This window comes from Clupea harengus, chromosome 25 (assembly GCF_900700415.2).
Source record: "Clupea harengus chromosome 25, Ch_v2.0.2, whole genome shotgun sequence".
NCBI lineage: Eukaryota > Metazoa > Chordata > Actinopteri > Clupeiformes > Clupeidae > Clupea > Clupea harengus.
In genome coordinates, this window is record NC_045176.1 from 6484786 (window position 1) to 6504650 (window position 19865).

The 19865-nt window shown below is 45.5% G+C and overlaps 3 protein-coding genes across 7 annotated transcripts in view; all 3 read left to right on the top strand.

Moving 5' to 3' along the window:
- The first annotated feature begins 852 nt into the window (after positions 1-852).
- fastk (Fas-activated serine/threonine kinase) lies at positions 853-9023 on the top strand. Of its 3 annotated transcripts, XM_031562861.2 has the most exons (11): positions 853-1821; positions 2356-3178; positions 3505-3990; positions 4182-4330; positions 4508-4724; positions 5003-5162; positions 5629-5720; positions 5866-6517; positions 6749-6863; positions 7052-7169; positions 7215-9023. In XM_031562861.2, exons 2-10 carry the CDS (start codon positions 2398-2400, stop codon positions 7136-7138), a joined length of 2739 nt encoding a protein of 912 aa, XP_031418721.1. In that variant the 5' UTR covers positions 853-1821; positions 2356-2397; the 3' UTR covers positions 7139-7169; positions 7215-9023. The 3 variants fall into 3 exon arrangements, with proteins under 3 accessions (XP_031418721.1, XP_012673021.2, XP_031418722.1); XM_012817567.3 differs by having other exon boundaries at positions 7052-9023; XM_031562862.2 differs by lacking the exon at positions 853-1821 and adding an exon at positions 1862-2124 and having other exon boundaries at positions 7052-9023.
- A 139-nt stretch (positions 9024-9162) lies between these two features.
- Positions 9163-12720, top strand: tmub1 (transmembrane and ubiquitin-like domain containing 1). The gene is made up of 3 exons (XM_012817542.3): positions 9163-9269; positions 10339-10935; positions 11667-12720. The coding sequence occupies exons 2-3, from the start codon at positions 10382-10384 to the stop codon at positions 12016-12018; spliced, it is 906 nt and encodes a 301-aa protein (XP_012672996.2). The 5' UTR covers positions 9163-9269; positions 10339-10381; the 3' UTR covers positions 12019-12720.
- Positions 12721-12887: 167 nt separating this feature from the next.
- smarcd3a (SWI/SNF related, matrix associated, actin dependent regulator of chromatin, subfamily d, member 3a) overlaps positions 12888-19865 on the top strand; it is a 20932-nt gene continuing 13954 nt past the window's right edge. For 2 of the 3 annotated variants that reach the window (XM_012817538.3, XM_012817539.3), the window contains exons 1-2: positions 16582-17103; positions 19689-19865. The exon at positions 19689-19865 is cut by the window's right edge and continues 23 nt beyond it. In XM_012817538.3, the coding sequence (XP_012672992.1) occupies positions 17032-17103; positions 19689-19865 (249 nt within the window). In that variant the 5' untranslated portion in view covers positions 16582-17031. Of the gene's footprint in view, positions 13316-16581; positions 17104-19688 lie in introns of those variants that run through there. The other variant, XM_031562863.2, reaches the window with a different exon arrangement.

Below are 19865 nucleotides of genomic sequence, written 5' to 3' on the forward strand. Positions count from 1 at the left end.
AGGGGATTGGTAAGGTGATTGAGGCTGTAACGGAGGTGTGTGAGCTTAAAGTCGAAAAGGGGGCGTGGCCGGACCTGGGTTCAGCGCAGCGACGTGACACGCTCTGAAGGACCCCTTGCCACATTTCGCCTCTGCAGAATACATTGAGTGTCAGACAGACTGTGATAAGTTTGATAGTTCTTGAATATTTAAAATCGTAATGTTAATATCTCCACTGTCACAACCATGATCACCTCAACTCAACACCGTCTTCGAATTTCTGAGGAATTTATTAAGTAGGTTCTGTTAGCAGCTAGTATCAACAGAAAAAACCCAAATGTTTACTACACGAAATCCATTTGTTTTGTGAAAAAAATGCCTAATTTGTCAACACCAACAGATTTCAACAACCTAAAAATAAAATATCTTCCCTATTTGTTTTGTTTTAATTCAGTAACTGATTCAATACAATTCTTTAATAATTAAAATGACTACAAATCCAGGCTTTTGTCGCCTTGTGTCAGGAGGAATTTTACGAAGAATTGTACGTCATAAGTAAAGTCTCCTGACAAGATATATGTTTGAAACATGTCAGTGAAAATGTATTTGTGTTTTTGTGTCTGACGGTGCTGACAAAAAAAAGGTAAACGGTACATTTTGGTACAGACATTTCTCGTTTTGTGGGTGTGTCAGAGGTGTTAATCCGCAGTGACTGTATTAAAAAGGGAGTGCGCTCAATGGATTCAATTAAAGTCCTCCACAGATGCAAGATGAGAATAACAATATGAAAAAAAATAAACACGTATTTAAACTTTGGCCTTCTCTATGGTTCAAGGCACCGCCATGGGCTTTACATTAGCTCAGTCACACGATTGGTCTTTCTGTGTTGTGTGAACTGGACTGCTTGGCATTAAGTGAAATTTCCGATGACACGCCCTCTGTGGTGTTGCCTGCCGGGAAGATGGCCGACACCGGTGGTTCCAAGTGAAGTGCGGTGAATCGTCGTTCGCAGAAATCCGCTGAGGATCGCAGGTTATGAGGGCACATGCGTTTAATGTCAACTTTTTTGGGGTGGAGATCTTTCTGTATCCAGCTTGCTAAAAGTGGTTTTACTCAGACATAACGACAGAAACGCCTGTCACTCAACAATTGCGCTTCACCGCTTGGCAGTTAGCACTGGTTAACGCGAATTGTTAATAGTCTCTAGCTAACGTTATATTTTAAAATGCCGTGACATGTTTTAAACATGCAACCGCACATTTTGCGTGCTCTTACACAAGCACACTCTTAACAGTCACCGAAACACACTGTGATGCGTTAGTGTGTTTATCTGTGATTGATAAAGTAACGTAATACCGTGCATGTGTAGTTTCCCCTTTTTGCAAAATTTCTTCTGAATTGATGACATTTAACTCCGCTAACATTAGCTAGCAAAGCTGTTAAAGTAGTAATCCAGTTAGCCAGCTACATAGCCTAGCATGCTATTCCTAAGGCTGTTTACTCTGGATAGCATTCTGGCTAAGTTGGGTCAACATTTCTTAGCATGCTAGTTTGGAACCTTTTCCAGGCCTCATATAGAATGACAACGTTCTAACGTTGATAATGACGAATGACAGGCCAGAGGGTGATATTGTAGTCGTGTGTGTCGCATACACATTGCGTGCCTGATTTGTTTGATCATTGAATGAGAAGCTGGACCTAGTTGGCCAAACGCCCTCCTCGTCAATTTACCTGCATAGCTAGCCAGTTAGCTTGCTGTGATAATGCTGTAGCTACCTTGCTCAGTCATATTTGGGAGATATTCATCATCCCTGGACTTTCTTCAAAGTTCTGATCAAAGATGTAAGTACAAACAACCTTACTTTAGGCAACATATTTACCATATATGTCAGCTACTCTATTGTGCATTTTGAGTGCTTATGTCACTGTTCGATTAGATTTCAATACTAAGTATCTAATATTGTGATGTATCTAATATCACTAATTGATCTTGACAGAAAACATTACAACCTGCTATCCTGACTGTACACTTCCTAACACAACGTTTAGGTTATCAGATGGAATTATAAAGTTATTTTTTTTCTTCCCCAGTTGTCATCAGAGGGGCTTTAACTTCCCTCACAAATGATTGGTCTGTCTTCACCTGTCAGTGTACTTCATTTTGAGCTCTTTCCTCACAAAATGTAGCGCACTGTGTATAGTACAGGATGTTTTACATTGTGATAATGTGTTTTTGTCATAGACTTGGTTTCAGTAACTGCTGAAAGTAACCGCTGGAGTAAGAAAATAATATCTGCCCGTTGTATACTATTGTGAAGTGCGGAAGCACCTGGATTCACACATGCACATGAATCAAATTGCTTGTTTTCTGTGCAGGTGTGATGTCTTGTGGCTCCGTGTTGGACCACCCTATGTACCATGCGTTGGCTGCCCTCTCGATTTGGCTGCCTAACGCTTGGCAAATTCCAGGATCTTCGACAGCCTACTTCTCTGGCTGCAAGTCTCTTGTCCAGGATGTACACTACACGCTTGTACAGTGGTAGTGGCGGCAAGCCAGGGCGGCGGGTGGGCATTGTTGGGGCAGGGCAGCCCATGCTGGAGAACCATCACCACCACCACCATCCGCTCCCCCATCACCCACAGGTCCCACCCCCTCAGAACTTCCCTCCCATCTACCAGGGCCGTCTCGACGGGCACCGGCCTCACTACCAGCCCCTCCAACAGCACTACCACACGCACGCCCAGGCCTCCCACCTGGCCTCTCAACACTACCAGCAGAACGCCCATCACCACCATGGCAAGAAGAAGACCTGGAACTTCATTCATGAGAAGATGAGCTATGACACCTTCTTCACCATGAAGCGGCTGATCGACCGCTCGCGCGGCGTGGACGAGGTGCTCCGATGGGTCACCCAGAACCCCGGCAAGATCTCGCACAACCACTACCCCATCGCTCTGCAGAAGATAGGCCAGTTGCTGCTGCTGCAGCAGAGCGGGGGCTCAGGAGCTGGGCCGGTGGGTGCCGGGCCGGCGGAGGGAGCCCTGGTGACCTCTCCTGGGGGATCGGGTGGAGAAAACCCCTGCCGGCAGATTCTGGAGAACCCCGACTTCCAGACACTCTGTAATGCTATCGTGAACGACTGCTCCAAGTTTGACAATTTCAGCATTGTCAACTGCCTTTATGCAGTCGCTGCACTAGGTGAGTGAGCACTTTATCAGGCTGGATACCACTGGCTCTGTTGCTGTCCTTGGTGAATGGATTTTGAGGGGTGAGGAGGTTTGAGCTGTTGAGATCATTCACTGTAACCTTTTTTTAAGAATGTTAAATGTCTCCTTTCTGTTTAAGAGAAAAGCATCAGCTGATTCATAACAATAAGAACCGAAAACATCAACTTACTGTCCTCACTTACTGACCTATTAAAGGAGTGTGTCAGCTCTTTTCTTCATAGAAGCTGTAAGATAGATATGACACCGCATCGCATATACCGTTTCACCCCCCTCCCAACCCCTCTGATGTTTGTCCAGGTCTGCCCAGCGACTCTCAGATAGTTCAGGTCCTAGAGGGTGAGTCACAGGGTCGCCTGTCCCAGTTCAACCAGAAGGACATCTCCATGGTGTTCAGCAGCAGCATGAAGCTGCACCCCTCCAGCCAGCACCCGCTGATCGAGGCCTGCCTGGCCGGCCTGGAGAAGAACGTCGAGCGCGAGCGCCACCCGCAGACGCTCTTCCTGCTGCTCTCCTACTACCGCACCAAGTGGCGGGCCCTGCAGGTGGGCGCGGGCACGGGCACGCCCCCGCCGCCGGAGCAGCTGCTGCTCAACCGCAAGATCCTGCGTCTGGTGAAGCACACGCTGAGTAGCGTGAGCAGCGTGCGCGACCACGAGATGGCCCTGCTGGACGAGATGCTGGCAGCCTGCGCGCGCGAGGCCAGCAACAAGAGCCTGGAGCTCATCTTCAGCTCCCACTTGTTCTACCAGAACAGGCAGGAGAAGTTCATCATCAGCCTGGCAGGTGAGTGCCAGCCGTTTCCCTTCGGGTCAGAAGTTCTCTTAGTCTCAGTTCATGGCGCTTTTTCTGCTTTAAGTTTGTCTCTACATACCGTTATATATATATTTTTCCATCTAGCTATTAATCCTGCATGGCTGCTGTGAAGTATAAACTGAGTGAATACTTTCTGACTCCATCCTTATATTCTCCATCAGAGGAACTTCCCAAAAAAGCGGACAGCATAACCCCTTACACCATGGCGCTCATTTCCAAATACATTGCCCGTCACCGACTTAGAGAGACCCGACTCCTTGACACGATAGCTGATTTCCTTGTGAAGAAGGGCGAGTACCTGGACAGCAAGGTCAGTAAAGTCAGGTTTTCTTTTTTATTATTTGTTTTCTGTAAAAGCCACATTTAATGAATCAGATTGCATCAAACCCCGGAATAAATCAGTTTCTGCCAGAGAGCCGGTGTAATAATCACTTATCCGTTGTTTAACTCCCCAACATTTGACTCCGACTCTGTTTTCTCCATTCAGGTCATCCAGAAACTAGTGTTCCCATTTAGCCGCATGAGCTACCGGCCTGCCAATGAGAGCCAGTTCTTCTCCAAGCTGGAGACGGTGCTGGAGCTGAAGGCCCTGAGCTCGCCGCTGGCTACCGTCAACATCCTCATGTCACTCTTCCAGCTGGGGCATTTCCCAGGGCTGGTTCTGCATCGTGTCTTCTCCTCATCCTTCATCAGCAACGTCACAAGTGAGACACTTAGCACAAAACTACTGACCTGTTGTTGTCACAGTCGCCTGGGCATTTCTTTTGAATTTAACCGGCAGAATGTCTCACGGTGACCCCTGTTGGCTACGTAAGGTCATTGCATTATACATTGAACTGATTATGGATTTTTGTTTTTTGTTTTTGTTTTGATGCATGGATAGCCATAGGATAACTAATCTTGCCATGAAGTTGGGCGAATTAATTCATGTAATTTCAAAATTACGGTTGGACCTTTACATGTTTTGACCATCTTTATGCAGACAGCCCTTATGCACTTATTGTGCGGCGTTACTTGTCCTTACTGGATGCTGCTGTTGAGCTGGAATACAGGGACTACAGTGGGCCACGACTACAGGACATGCACAAAGTGCTCATGTTTGACCATGCTTTAACAGCAGATGAGGTCAACCGCAAATACAGGTCAGTGGAACTACCCTGCATCCACAGGATGTTCAGTTGCAACGGCACAACAGTGACTAAAATGTTCAGTGTAATGGTAATAACAGTGTTTTCCTTAAATGCATTTGGAACGGTGGCCATATCCTCTAAAGTCTTTTGCAGTCAAGTGTCATTTGATTCTTTTTTTTTTTTCTTTCACCCCCGCTGTTGAAAAAACAATCCTAGAGGAAACGGTGATTAATAACATTATAGATGTGTAGGTCACACTTGGAATGGATAGTGGCAGTGTTATCAGATCTGTGTGGGTAGTTCACAAAGAAGTTTCCAGAATCTCTCCACCAACTACACTGCCATTGCTGTATAGTGAGGGTAATGCCAGTTGCTGAGATGAGATGCTGATGGCTGATTATTTGTTGTATTATAAGCTGACTTTGTAAGCTTGTCCTTTTCTTGTGAGGTAACAGAGCTTTGACTCCCTTTCTTCCAGCTACAAGGGTCTAGTAGCTGAGGCACTTAGACAGTTGGTTGGAGAACATGGCTACAAGCAGGACGAAGTGTTGGCCCCTGGATATTACACAGGTAGAAAGACAACCGGCTCATTATTACACCTGAAAAGGGCATGTAACACACATTTGCCTTGTGAGATAAAGGCCCCATATTGCAGCATGGGGTATTTGTCTTATCCAGTTATTTTAACTTGAATGTCTCTCCTGTGTCACTGCAGATTTCCTCCTGTTGATTGACGGCTCGGGTCGTGTTCTTCCAATAAAGACGTCGTCCGGGGGCGTGTCTGTGGGCATGTCCTCCAAGCCTGCCGAGGGCTCCGGTGCGGTGGGGGCGCTGACCTCTGACTTCCAGAAGTTCTCCCCTTTCCCCCCGCCCCTGGAGGACGCGGGTGACGCGCAGCCGGGCGACGAGTCGGTGTATCTGCCCGCGCACATGCGGCCCCCGCCCCCACCCACGGGCCAGCGCGCCGGGCCCAACGGAGGGGTTCCGCTCGACTACAGCGCTTACTATCCCCCCACAGATTACTACTCCAGCCTGGCCAAAGAGCACTCCCTGGAGAGCCAGGACAGCTCCACGCTCAGCAGCCCTTCGGACTGCCTCGCCCAGGCGGGGCCTGCTGGCACCGGGGCGGCCGGTGGCTCGGACTCCCTCTTCCAGTTCTCCATCGGAAAGATCCTGGACGACGAGAGCGGTGCGCCCGTCCCCACGGGAGCTGCCTCGGGCCCGGACTGTGAGCTGCCAGCCTTTTACGAGGGTGTCTCGTACCCCGAGGGGGGTGAGGGGGACATGGGGCGCACCTCGCCGCCTCAGCTGCACCCCCCGGACCGCCCTGACGCACAGAGGGGCTCCACAGACCCACAGGTCAAGAGGTGAGTTGGAGAAGGGAGGAGGGCGAGGGGAGAGAATCAGAAACATGACGGATGAATTCGTACACCAATCAGCATAAGCGTGCTAGCATACATGTGGTAAATGTAAACGACACATACCAACACAAAAAAGGTGCGTAACAAATTATTAGTGGATAAGTTGGAGAGGGAGAAAGTACATATGATATGAATGTTCATTTATTAATCTCCCTGTTCTTCTTCATGGGGCATTAGGGTCATCATGTCAGTGAATGACAAGTGGCATTACTGTCACAACTCCGACGTGCTGGTGGGCTCGAGGGCCATGAGGGACCGCCACCTGCAGCTTTTGGGCTACATCATTCTTCAGGTGGGCATGACCTGCATACTGTGTACACGCACGTGCTGCTGGATATGACTGTGTTGGTAGGAAGGAAGGAAGTATTCATAGTTTTGAACAGCGGACATGTATGAGGCTGTGCACACAGGAAACGTATTCGGTATCTGACATGGGTGTTTTTTTTCCCTCCACCTCTGCTTTCTCCCTCTCCTTTGCAGTTGCCGTATTTGGAACTGGAGAAGCTGAATGGCATTGAAGAGGTGAAGCAGTATCTTCACAAAAAGCTGCTGGAGGTCCCCTTATGACAGTGGAGATTCAGATGCCTCTGTGTGTATGTGTGTGCTGGAGGTCCCCTTATGACAGTGGAGATTCAGATGCCTCTGTGTGTGTGTGTGCTGGAGGTCCCCTTATGACAGTGGAGATTCAGATGCCTGTGTGTGTGTGTGTGTGTGTGTGTGCGCGTGTGCGCATTTGTGTGGAGTTGTGGTTTGGGAAGAGTTTCTCTTGGGTTAAATTAATGTAGAATTTGGGATGAAAGTGTGATGCGTATGTAGAGGTGTGAGTGTGTAAGAGTTTGAAAAAATGGTCCCGAACACGGCCAATAAATGATTTGGTGCCAGGGCGCTAACTTGCCGATACACTAGGTAAAGGGAGGGCGAGGGTCTTGGTGTTTGTTAGGAGTGGGTATAAAGCAAGCCTTGAAATGTTGTATTTCTATGTACTCTCTCTCATTTTTACAGTTACTGTCTATCGCTGTGCAGAGGTTATGATACCAAGTCAGCTTAAGAGCCAGTGGCAACTTTCTAAGAAACAAAGCAATCTTTGACACTTTTGCCATTTGTTTTAGATTCGTCTCAGACAAGGTACTGTTGTAACATACCTTTGCGATGGGGAAGGAGTGGGTATCAATTCGTAGTCCTCTTTTCCTGGTGGTGCTGTTTTTTGTTTGTTTTTTTGTTTTAGCTTTTGTCCTTACCTCTGGACAGCAGGGCGACGGGGATAGACAGTTTGCTGCTTTTTGTTAGGCTAAAGGGAGTTCTGCGCCTGGGCACCACAGACATCGTCTCAGTTGCAGTCCCTTATACTAAACTGTTCAGTCTACTGGTCCACAGAGGTATCCGTTTGACACCAAGACTGGCTTTATAACCAAACATTATTTAGTGAATGGGGTGAAATGGGATGTTTCTACAAAAAAATGAATTGGATTTCTGAGAGACTGTCAGAGAGATCTGGAATAACGAGACTGGGATACGTCGGAGAGAGTTTGGGAATAACGAAACTGGGACATGTCGGAGAGAGTTTGGGAATGTGTTGTATGATATTAATGCAATGTGCCACTCTTGTGTTTAAAAAAAAAAAAAAAAAAAAGGATAATATTTATATTTTTTCCTCAAAATTGCTTTGTGAACTCTGGTGTCCTTTAAAGCAAGACATAGCAAATCACCCAATGGATTGTGGGACTGACCACTCATCCAGCCATCTCAGTTAGCGGTAGCTGCATTGATTTTAACCATATTCCTATCATTTCTGGGTTTTTTGTAATCAAGGAATCTAAAGTCTATAAATCTTCACACTACGATGTGTGGCCATAATGACTTGAAGCACAGTACATACACAGACCTTAGAAATTCAACTCTGTAGCTTATTAAATAGGAAGTCCAGCCTTTTGTTCTGTATCAATTTTACAAATGATAGGAAAACAGTGGGTTTAATCTGACTCCTTTTTACTTTGTAGTGCATGATTGTGTTATCCATGGGGAAGGTATTACCGGAGTGAACACAATATGTATACTTGCATCCTTGGTGAAAACCAATGGACACCCATCCGGACTTCTTGTTTTATCATCATTCAAAATCATACAATTAGAGTCGCTCTTGCCTTTTTGTGTACTTTGAAGATAAAATATTATCTTATGTGAGTCGGTTTTAAGACTTTAGTAGAGAAGGAAACCTCCTCCTGCCATTGTTGCTGTGTTTGCTTTGCTTTGTTCAAAGGATCATTCTACGCAGATGTTCTTCGGGAAGAGATTATTTATTGAGGATGGTGTTCTTTTGAATGTATGGAGGTCATATGTATGGAGTGGGTGTATGTGTTGGTATGAGGTTAGGGGGAAGGGTGGGAAAGTTTGTTTATATATACATATAAAATGGCTATGTAAAAAGACATTATTAAAAAATTTAAACGACTAATTTGTTTTCAAATTCTCATTCATTTCATGTCTTAAATTCAGTTATACTGAAAGAAATACTGAAGCTGTTATAAATGACAGCCAGGTTTACATGACATGTTTATTCCAATAACACTACAGTAAGAACCACGTTTCCCAGCTACACTAATCTTGAGTCACTTCCGGCCTGGCAACAGTCAGGAAGTGAGACTAAAAGTAGAGCGGAGTGAGAATTTTATTTACTATGAAGCGGTTTGATGTGTCAACAGTAAGTTCCGTCATTTTTTATAGTATATGATTATTTTTGCAAGTAATCTAGCACTACCCCCGTGTACGCCAACCGTTGACTTGAAAGAGGGTGTTTTTACCGCTCAAAAATACGGCTTTGGGGTGCAGCAGTGAGCTTTTTTTATTTTAGGAAAACTGTTCGACTGCATAACGTTAGCTAGCCTGCTAGCTAGTTTGATTGTTAGCTAGGTGTTCCGGTGCTTTCCAACGCAAAGCACTCCATCATGTTTTAACGTTAACCATGTAATTTGCCTTTCGTCTTGCGTCTTCTGTCGGAATATAAAGCACATACAACACTTACGATAACCAACAGAAATACATCTACGATCACTGTGCCTGTAACGTTACCCGGCTAATGTTGTGTTCGTTGTAAACCTTAGTTTGTTATTGCGTTCAACAATCCCAGACTTCCTTACCAGAAGTTTTTAATGTGTAGCAACATAATTTTCTTTGCGTATGAGTTTTCTCTAGACTGCTGAAGGTCAGACTTATTATTTACAAATGGCCAGCTTCAGTGTCAGTACACCTGCCATGACGCTGTTTCGAATGATGTGTCCTTCGCTAACAAGCTGAGGCTGGTTGGCTTTCCGTTGAATTTTAAATTGTCATTGAAGTTATAGATCTAAGTCTGCGTTTTCATGGCATTATCATCGTTTCGATAAACAATTTTGTCTGTATCATTAGATTGTGATTAAAAGAGACCGATAGATTATGTTACTGAAATGTCGTGTGTGTGTTTTCTGTACAAAGGTTGACTATTTGCATCACAGAAGATTAACCAGACGAGTTATGCTGACCTAGATGTTGAGTTGAGAAAATGAGGGAGAAAAAGTTCCTTGGAGGCAAAGTTTTTCAACAGAACCCTCACTTTAATACTTGTTCCGTTTATTTATAGGGTATCAGATAATTGAAGAACACTTCTTGGATGTTTTGCAAATGTCTTGAATAACATGAGCAGCTTAAACAAATGAACGAATGTATGAAAGGACAAGAGCGTTGCCTATCATCTGACATTCTTATTCTCAGTCATTTTCTGCTCTGCTCTACAGGTGCCTAGCATAGCGTTGCCTTAGTCAGGGGACGCAGCCAAGCATGGCTCTGATTGAGGGTGTGGGGGACGAGGTCACCCTGCTCTTTGGGGTGGTGTTCGTGATGCTGGTACTGGTCCTGGCTTGGGTGTCCACGCACACGGCGGACCCCCCTGAGCACCTGCTCCCACCTGGCCCCGGGAGCACCTCCCCCAGAGAGACAGAGAGACAGGAACCCCTCCCGCCCAGTGACATCACCCCTACACCCAGCAGCCTGAGGGAGGAGGGGAAGCCGGAGCCAGAGCCAGGGCTCCAGGCCGGGGCCGAGGGGCAGACATCCAGCAACACCGGAGAACAGGGAGGAGGAGGAGAAGAAGCCAGTCTACTGGATGAGGCCGGACCCGGGAGAGACGGACTGAGGCACAGAGAGGCCGTGGCCTCCACCCCTTCCTCCACTACGCCAACGACTGCAAGTGCCTCCGCCCCTGGCCCGCCGCCTCCAGCCAACACCCCGAACAATCACGCCCAAAGAAATATGGTTCTAAGGCTCAAGTTCCTTAATGACACAGAGAGGACTGCCCAAGTACACCCCGATGACACCATTGGCTATATTAAAAGGTAATGGGAATTAAATGTTTGCACTGAAGTGCACTCTGAAACAGCAGACACAACCCATTTACTTTAATTGTGGAAGTCCGTCATTTTAGTTTGGAAAATATTTTGTAATACTGGGCACATCTGCTCTTACATTATGCCATGAATCAAAGTAATGTATATTTTTTGTCTCTTGGACCATCACAGGCTCTGTATACTGGGGTTAGAATATAAAAGTGGTCCTTTTCCAGTGAGAGGGTTGTGTGTCCTTTGCTGATACGTTTCGAAATGGTAAACCCATCCTATGGTTGATACGTCAGGACAGCGTTCTGTTCCTAGGTTATGAACTTCATAATCACATATGCTTACATAAGGCAAATATTTGCGGGTAGGGTTTTGTCATGTTTGCTTTCTCATCCTCAGCAAGGTTATGCTCACTTCTGTTTAACTTTCATGTTTTGTGTTCTGTGTGCCTTTAGATACGTGAGAGTAGAGCAGCTGCAATTTTGTCCCAGATTTGTTTACACTTTATCTTACACGTTAGCTTTGCAGGTATGTTGCTTGTGTCAGTATTTGTGCCACTTGCTGGATATTTGCACTGTAGAAAGTAAAGGAACAAGTCGTTGCTATGACGGCAATGACATCTTGAGATGTGACTGTCTTCCATATACCTGCAAATGTGTCCTAATGTGACCCACTGATGTCAGACTCTTGCCTCCCGTCGCCGCAGCCTAACTCTTGTTGGTTACCCGCAGGACGTACTTCGCAGGGCAGGAGCACCAGGTGCGTCTGATCTACCAGGGCCAGCTCCTGCAGGACGACACCCAGACGCTCTCCGCCCTCAACCTGGCTGACAACTGCGTCCTGCACTGCCACATCTCCCAGAATGCAACGCGAGCGATGCCGGCCGGCGCGAGGGCGGCCGACCAGGTGCACGTGGCGCTGAACCTGGGCAGCCTGATGCTGCCGCTGTTTGTGCTGATGCTGTCCGTGCTCTGGTACTTCCAGATCCAGTACCGCCAGTTCTTCACGGCCCCTGCCACTGCCTCTCTCGTGGGCATCACCATCTTCTTCAGCTTTGTGGCATTCGGGATGTACCGCCGTTGAGTGGCGCCCTGTTCGTTAGTGATCCCTTGATGCACACCACTTAAATATATATATTCACACACACACACACACACACACACACACACACACATATTCACACGTGTACCCATATACCCACTACCGCCTACACATGGACTTTTGAGATGGATCTCTGAACTCTTGACGTTGTTCCCGGCTGAGAGACCAGATATTTAATGAAGTATCTGATTTTTTTTTTTTTCTGTCTGTGTGTTTTCTGTATGTGTGTTTGTATGTCATTTTTTGTCATTTGTTTGGCTGAGCACATTTTGTGTATCCATTACCTAGGTCTTTGCCATTATTGTCAGACATACAGCACATTTTTACCTGTCACAAAACTTAGTGTAATTTCTTAGAATGGTTGTTTTTTTTCTTTCTTTTTCTTTTTTTTTTTTTAAATGTAAAGAGATGCTCATCGTGCCTATCCTTATTGCTCTCTTGTCTCACACACACGCAAGCACTCAGTGAGGAGCTGAAGCTTGCCCCTGCTGTAGGTGGAAGTGGGGAAGATGGCTGGTCTTGTGACTGTCCAAGCTGCTGGCATGTCCATCTGCCTGTCTGTCTCTCACAGGGTGATAGAGCAGTGCAGGCAGCTGCTGTTATATGTCAGGACAGTAAGAATAATTTGTGTAAAATATGGCTTTTGAAACAAAGACAAAATCTATTAAATCATTCTTTTATTTACCCATGTTATCTTGAATATATTTCTGTTGATTGTTAAATGAGTGTGTTCATAAGGTGAATGAATAACATTTCTTTGGATTCGTTAAGTGTGCCTCTTTTTTTCAGACGTATTAGGCTTTAGGTCTCCAGGACAGAAGTTAACGATCACCGTCATGTAGTTCCCAGTGCTTGAATGATGTCAGATGATCAATCTTACGTTAAAGAGTTTTCAAATCTGGAACGTTTAATGTTTTGGAGGTCCTCTGTATAGTGTGTTTGAAAAGTGTTCCACGTCTACACGTATTCTGGCTTTGCAGTGTAGCTAGCAAACGTGTCGACTTTCCCTTTAAACTGACTAAATCAATCCTCAGGCAGAGTGTGCGCGTGCGCTGACGCGACTGCCGCACTAGCAGTCAAAACCGGCTGCTTATGCAGACACGGGGCCTTCGTGGCCAGCATCCGTCCATCCCGTTTCAATTCCTAGGGGAGGGGGGAGTCAGAGAGTCTCTCTGAAACGGCGAAGAAGTTCTGAGTATCGGGACATAAAGTGCTGTTCAGTTTTTTTTTGCCACAGCAGCTTCCATCTCGCGGTAGACAAACAGCAATGGAAAGAAAGGTAGGGGTATAACGCCACCGCAACAGTTAACGCGTCACCAACCGTTTCCTTATGATTTCCTCTCCATAAGCAAAAGGGTTGCTGGAATGCGTGCGGTCAGAGCACACCTGGGCATGGCGAGTCATTCTAGCATCTCCGAAGGAAGATAAGCAAAATTAACTGTCACGATACCTTTAAATAGTGACGTATTTCACATAGAGAGATATTAGCGCAGAATGCTGCCTAAATCAAACTGGTTCAGATGTATTCCATGAATTTTTGATATCATGAATAGCCTACTAATTTTCAGTAATGTCAACATTTCATTTCAGGCACTGAGATGTGGGTCAGGAAATCGTAGTGTAGACTAGTCTCTCTATATTTCAATAACTTTGCATAACTGGCATAGTTAACAGAGCATAAGACCCATCACTTGTATCAAATCGAATCCGTGTAACGCTGAGTTCAATACTAATCACAAATGAACATTTGGAAAAACAGGATATTGAGTTCAAGTATGGTTTTGATATTAAGTTTCAGCATTGGCAAGTTAAAATTTAGGATTATTAACCATTTCTGTTTTTCCTGTTTTAGTCAGAAGATCAGAAAATGTAAAAACAGAAAATTGGTGTTGGACTCCAATTATTCAACATTGTAATGGTATCCCGAGTTCTGCCTAGGTCAGGGTAAGTGTTGCCTGATAGGCTAGTTGTCGTGGGGTTGTGTCTGTAGCCTATGAGGAGTAGACTATCTTGGCATAGATTAGGCTATTTACTATTTTTTAATCGCTTATTTTCCTATTGAAAATGAATGGGGGGTAAGTAATAGTGTCTCTAGTGGTATGAGAAGGGTTTGCACACAGCAACAGTCAATAGTTGGATTCAGTGGTCATAGAGCTCCAGTAAGAGGTGGAAGATGGTTAGAAAGAAAAGAGAACATTGACTAAGTCAGCCAGTTTATCATATTTAGACACACAGCACAAGCCAGTAATGAAATCTCATTTGTATGAGACTGTCTTTAAGGTTTGTAATCAAACAACTCATATGAGTCACATTGCAGCTAACTTGTAAACACTTGAAGTGGAGTAGCCTCGAGCGGTGTTCAGGTGGTTGTCTTGCACTGTAGACTTTAGGCTGCCAACAGATATCTCCGTATGAAAGTGCAATGTGTGGTCATTTGGATTTGAAATGGTCTGTCTTGATTATCTTGGGATAACCAGGAGTGCCGCCATAGGTAGACAAACAAACATATGTAAAATTATTTAGACTTAAGGCTGGCAGGCACGTCCACAACTTCCTGTAGGTTAGACAAATTTAGGACTGACAGGACAAACTTCTCAATATACAACACTTCGACACTTCGGTCATCCTCCTCCCGTTCACAGGTACACCGTCCACTTATAATAGTCTAAATCCACTAGAAATCATCTAGTTCTGACTTGATGTAGCCTAGGCTACTGAAGATTAGTGCACCATCAGCATCGGATAGCATGCACTCCGCTGATCTTCTGAAAAAAACTATTTGTCATCCCAAATTGAAAAAATAAAAACTTTGGATATTTGAACAAAATTTTCTGTTATGACAAAGGTTCATTACACAGACCCTGATCCATATGTGATACAAAAAAGACTTGAAAACCTAACTAATTTTGAGATTTTAAGCGTTATTTGTAGACATTAAGTCGTTATTACAAGATATTCAGTAGTAATTTTAAGATAATAAGTCATTGTTTTGAGATATTATCTTTAAATTAAAACTTAATATCTCGAAATAACAAGAAAGTATTATGAAATTATGATTTAATATCTTGAAATAACAAGATTGGCTACTATCTTGAAGATTACATTCTATCTTGAAATATCTATATGGTATCTTGAAATTACAATTTAATATCTTGAAATAATGAGAAGCTATCTTGAAATTAAAACTTAATATCTCGTTATTGTGAGATATTATCTTGAAATTATGACTTAATATCTTGAAATAACGAGATAAAGTCTCATAAAAATACTTTTTTTTATCACATGAGGTTTAGGGCTTCCATAAGATTCAGCTACCTGAATGAATATGTCCGTCCGATCAAGGTCACAGTAGCCATAATAATCAACCTCTATGGTGTGCTGGAATACTTTTGGTCATTCACCTGGAGACAGTTTGTTCTCCCTGTTTGCGTACCCAACAACATTTCAGGAGATTATCATTATTTAGAGTGTTCCAAATGTATCACTTACTGTTCGGTTATTGTCAATGTAGACTTTTCCATGAGGGGGAGATATTGAGCCTAACAACAGGAAAGAAAAGTGTTGAGCAGGCATTAGGTGATGGCCTTCACAGCTACCTAGTCATTCATGGCTCATCCACATGTAAGATAATACATAACTGAACATTATTTAGATGCAACATAGTGTATTTGTGTTGTCATGAAGACACAGTCTGATCAAACAAATGTAACGGCACAAGGTAGGCCACAGATTGTTACACTCCTGCACCAGATCTATATATGGTTTGACTATCAAAGGATTAGAAAGGGTAGGTTTGGGGTCTTAAGCAGGCTTCACTGCTCTGGCTCCCCCCACCTTTTTCTTCCGTTTCAATGGGGCAATTCCGTAGTATTTGTATTTTTTTCGTATGAGAGACACTGGGGTTCTTAAGGGGGTCTTCAACATTCCGAACGGCTCCCTGACTCCATGGATAAAGCACTTTGTATGATGTGAATCTAAATCCAAAAATGTATCAATAGACCACCTCCTGGTTGCAAACACTCAGGACTGGGGAAATGTGGGGAATTCTGTCAACAGTTCAAAATATATTTTCAGTTGTGTTTGTGACATGCCACATGTGCGGTGTGTGGTGGTGTGGCCACAAATCCCCAGGCATAAGTGACTGTCCCATATTTGGGAGGCTGACAACTTTCCCAGATCGTACACTTGGCGACCATTCAGCTCAAACTTCCTGTGTCGTATCCCAGGGTCCATTGCTCTGTCCAGTGCTCATATAGTAGTAAACTACCCATTCATACATACAACAGTGCTTAATGCATATGCTAAAGCGTTGCTCTCCACATGTTTACAGTATGTCAGCCTTTTCTGCTCTAATTCAACCTTTACATTCTGTTAAGTCCTCTCCTTTCTTATAACATGGTGACTAACCTGTAAGCTTTGGCTTTCGATTAGATTTGATTACAAATTAATAAAGAAAAGACAGACAAATACTTAAGACGGATTATACTTAATAATTAGGTCAATCACACCAATTGCTTGTTGTGAACCAGTTAGAGGCTGTTGCTCCTGCGTATCCGCGTATGTGCTGGTCTGTACCATGCAGGCTGTGGCTGGCATGCATCTGCTTGCTCATTATGGGGGTTGAACAGCTGCATGCATGTTTGCCTGCAGAGTGGGCCTTCGGGAGCCTCCCTTTCGGACCCCCACCCACTGCTCCCTTCACTCGCAGTGTGTGAGGGAGAGAGCGAGCAAGCAAGAGAGAGAGAGAGAGCGAGAGAGAGAGAGAGAGCATGCGCTGCCATAGACTTGACTTGGACCACACGCTGACTCGTTTTTTTGAAGGGAGAGCCGAGAGAGTGAACGGGAGTAATCGCAAAGAGAGGGCCACGGAGGGGGCTCACTTCTTTAGAGGTAGGGGAGCGTGAGTTACTGAGAGAGGACCGTACAAGGGCTGAGGGAAAGAGGGGGAGAGAAGCTGAAAAAAAAAGAGGTGGCTTTTTCTTATTCTGATTTGAAATGGAGGATTCAGCTGGTGGAGCCCGCAAAGCCACCAAGAGTAAACTCTTTGAGTTCCTGGTCCATGGGGTGGTAAGTCTATGACCTATCCTGTGTGTGTGTGTGTGTGTGTGTGTGTGTGAGTGTATGACCTAGCCTGTGTGCTTGTGTTTATGTGTGTGTGTGTGTGTGTGTGTGTGTGTGTGTGTGTGTGTGTGTGTGTGTATGAGTGTATGACCTAGCCTGTATGCTTGTGTTTATGTGTGTGTGTGTGTGTATGAGTGTATGACCTAGCCTGTGTGCTTGTGTTTATGTGTGTGAGAGAGAAAGAGGGGTGGGAGAGAGCGCAAGAGAGAGCATGCCTTTATGCCTTTATGTGTTTATAGATTTTGGAAGAAGCCAGGGGTATGGCACACAGACACACAGTGTTGCTCGGCAGCCAGAACCAGAACACGAGGAGGATGAGAGGAGGGAGGCTTTCTGCTGGTATATCTTTGTGAATTTTTTAAAAAGAACCGAAGGAGCAGTAGGAGAAAGGGGGGAAGGAGCAGATGAGAGGAAAGAAGAGGATATTACCGCCTTGGAAAAGGAGAGGAGAGGAGAGGAGAGGAGAGGAGAGGAGGAAGCAGTCAGCGCTGGCAGAATAGGCAGCGTGTGGAGGAATGGGAGGGAATACTGAGGATGTGCTGTGTGCCCTACATGTAGAATGCCTGTGCATGTGGAGCCTCTTGCCATGCATGTTTCACAGTGGCTCTGTATATTGTATTAGGAGAGTCTATAGGTATTCAAGGAGTGTTCGAGTCCAACTACTCTAGTTCGCCAGGACTTGGATGGTGAACTAAGAGGTGCTGAAATGAGTTGACATGTTATTGAGATGCCATCGAAGCTGAATGACATGCACAAGTGTGTAGACTAGTGCCTGTGGTCTGGTAGATGGGAACAGGTCACTAAATTCCAGAACATTCTTAATGCACAATTGTAATATTCAAATCTTGCTGCACTATCCTTTCAGTTCTTTTTAGGGGTCTTCCTCAGCATTATGTTCAGGCTCACAAAAGACCCCCCACACCAATTTCTAGTTGCAGCAGTTATAGAGAGGCTGCTTCTTCAATATCACTTTCATGTTCCAATTTCCAAACTCACCCAATCAGATCCACAGGTCATGGTCTTTAGTTCCAGTCTTATCCAACGCGAGCTTCAGGAGGTTGCTTCATATTTCCCCTTGCAAGCTCCTCTGTTTAGTCTGGTCAGAATGTAAACTTTTCCACGGGTTTATTTCTTAGAGTCCCCCCTTTAGAACATAATAGTTCTGATTGTGCCAAAAACCTTGACGGAGTCCCTCACCTTGCACAAGTGAGAAAAATGAGTGCATAGACAATTGTACGCCTGTCTTTATAAATGCCAAGTGTGCATGTTCTCTGGGTCTCTGTTGTTGGGAGTCATAAAGCATTTTTGAAGGTGGTTACATAAGGAGTTTCTTTGAATGCTCTGTGAATTCTCTCCCGGCACTCATCCTTTATGGCTCCGGTGTGCCAGGATTGCTCACAGTGGCAAACAAACAAAAGGGCAGGTTTCTGTGCGCACAGCGCGCGAGTGACATGGAAATAAAAATGAAAAGAGTCTGCCACATGCCTCTCACTCTTGACAACCGACGGCGGAGAGTAAATGTAGGTGTTGTCTTCGACAGTAACGACAACCTTCAACAGGAGAAGTGAGCCGCAGGGCCCCGTTAGGGTTTCACTGGTAGGGCATTTGTGCTGCCTGCTCTAAATGGCGGGCCGGCCGGCCGGCAGGCTGTTGCAGCCGCAGCCCTCCCTTGGCCTCCCTCTGTGCCCCTCCACTCCTCCGCGGCGACCTTGAGAGTGAGAGATAGCCGGACAGGTGTGGGGAGATGTATCGGTGCCCCGTTCCCAGTTCCCGCTGGGTCCACATGTTCTCATCCAGAGCCTCCACACTAACCCAGGGCTCCCTGTGGCTCGGCTTACTTTGGGGCCAGGGTCGAGTGGGTCGAGAGGGGCTAACTTCTACACCCCTTGACCTGGACTGCACTGGGGGGGGGGGGCAGTGGTGGAGATGATTGTCCATTGTGATTGGAAGACCAGGTGCTCCAGAGAGCTGTTTCCCTGAGAGGCTGTGGGCCAACGTTTGCAGAGCTGTGGTGGCTTAGCACTGGGGTGGGCGATCCATGCTGTCACATGGCACGCCAGGCAGCTGTTGGCTCCGGACAGACAGGCACAGGTGGACGAGGGGCTCTGGCCCACATCTACAGTAGCGCTGTTGCACAGTGAACCAGAGTGTTCCAGCCACCCTAGAAACGGAATCTACCAGATGGTGTTGTGTGTCTGAACTCCAAATTACATTTGCGCACTCTTTATTTATATATGTACTACAATCCTATAGTGATTGTTTTCAAAAAGGCAGAAGCACGGCATGATGAAAAAGTAATGTACATGATTCAACATCAGGCCCACGTTCATGTTTAAAAAAATCTTTAGTCTCTAAATATATCCTTATTTTTTAGTTTATCATACAATCGAATGTTAATTGTCTATAGATACTGTGCATGAGTGTGTACATATGCAAGGATTTGTGTATGAAGATGTCAGAAAATGCACTTAAGAGATCAAACTGTCTGTCATTGTTACTAAAACAAGCGCCTTTTTGTTTTCTACCGACAGCGCCCAGGGATGACTTCAGGGGCCCGGATGCCACATCAGGGGGCTCCAATGGGGCCACCGGGACCCCCGTATGGAGGGACGCCCTCTGTACGGCCTGGACCCCCGAACCCTGCACTGGACCCCAGCCGCAAGCGCTCAGCCCCCACCCAGCAGGCCCAGCAGGCCCAGCAGCAGCCA

Excerpts from the sequence above, each read along its gene's own strand:
- fastk (XM_012817567.3), top strand. The coding sequence starts at position 2,398 with ATGCGTTGGCTGCCCTCTCGATTTGGCTGCCTAACGCTTGGCAAATTC. Across the intron at positions 3,991-4,181 it reads GTTCATCATCAGCCTGGCAG|AGGAACTTCCCAAAAAAGCG; the intron begins GTGAGTGCCAGC and ends ATTCTCCATCAG. Across the intron at positions 5,163-5,628 it reads GAGGTCAACCGCAAATACAG|CTACAAGGGTCTAGTAGCTG; the intron begins GTCAGTGGAACT and ends CCTTTCTTCCAG.
- tmub1 (XM_012817542.3), top strand. The coding sequence starts at position 10,382 with ATGGCTCTGATTGAGGGTGTGGGGGACGAGGTCACCCTGCTCTTTGGG. Across the intron at positions 10,936-11,666 it reads ACCATTGGCTATATTAAAAG|GACGTACTTCGCAGGGCAGG; the intron begins GTAATGGGAATT and ends GGTTACCCGCAG.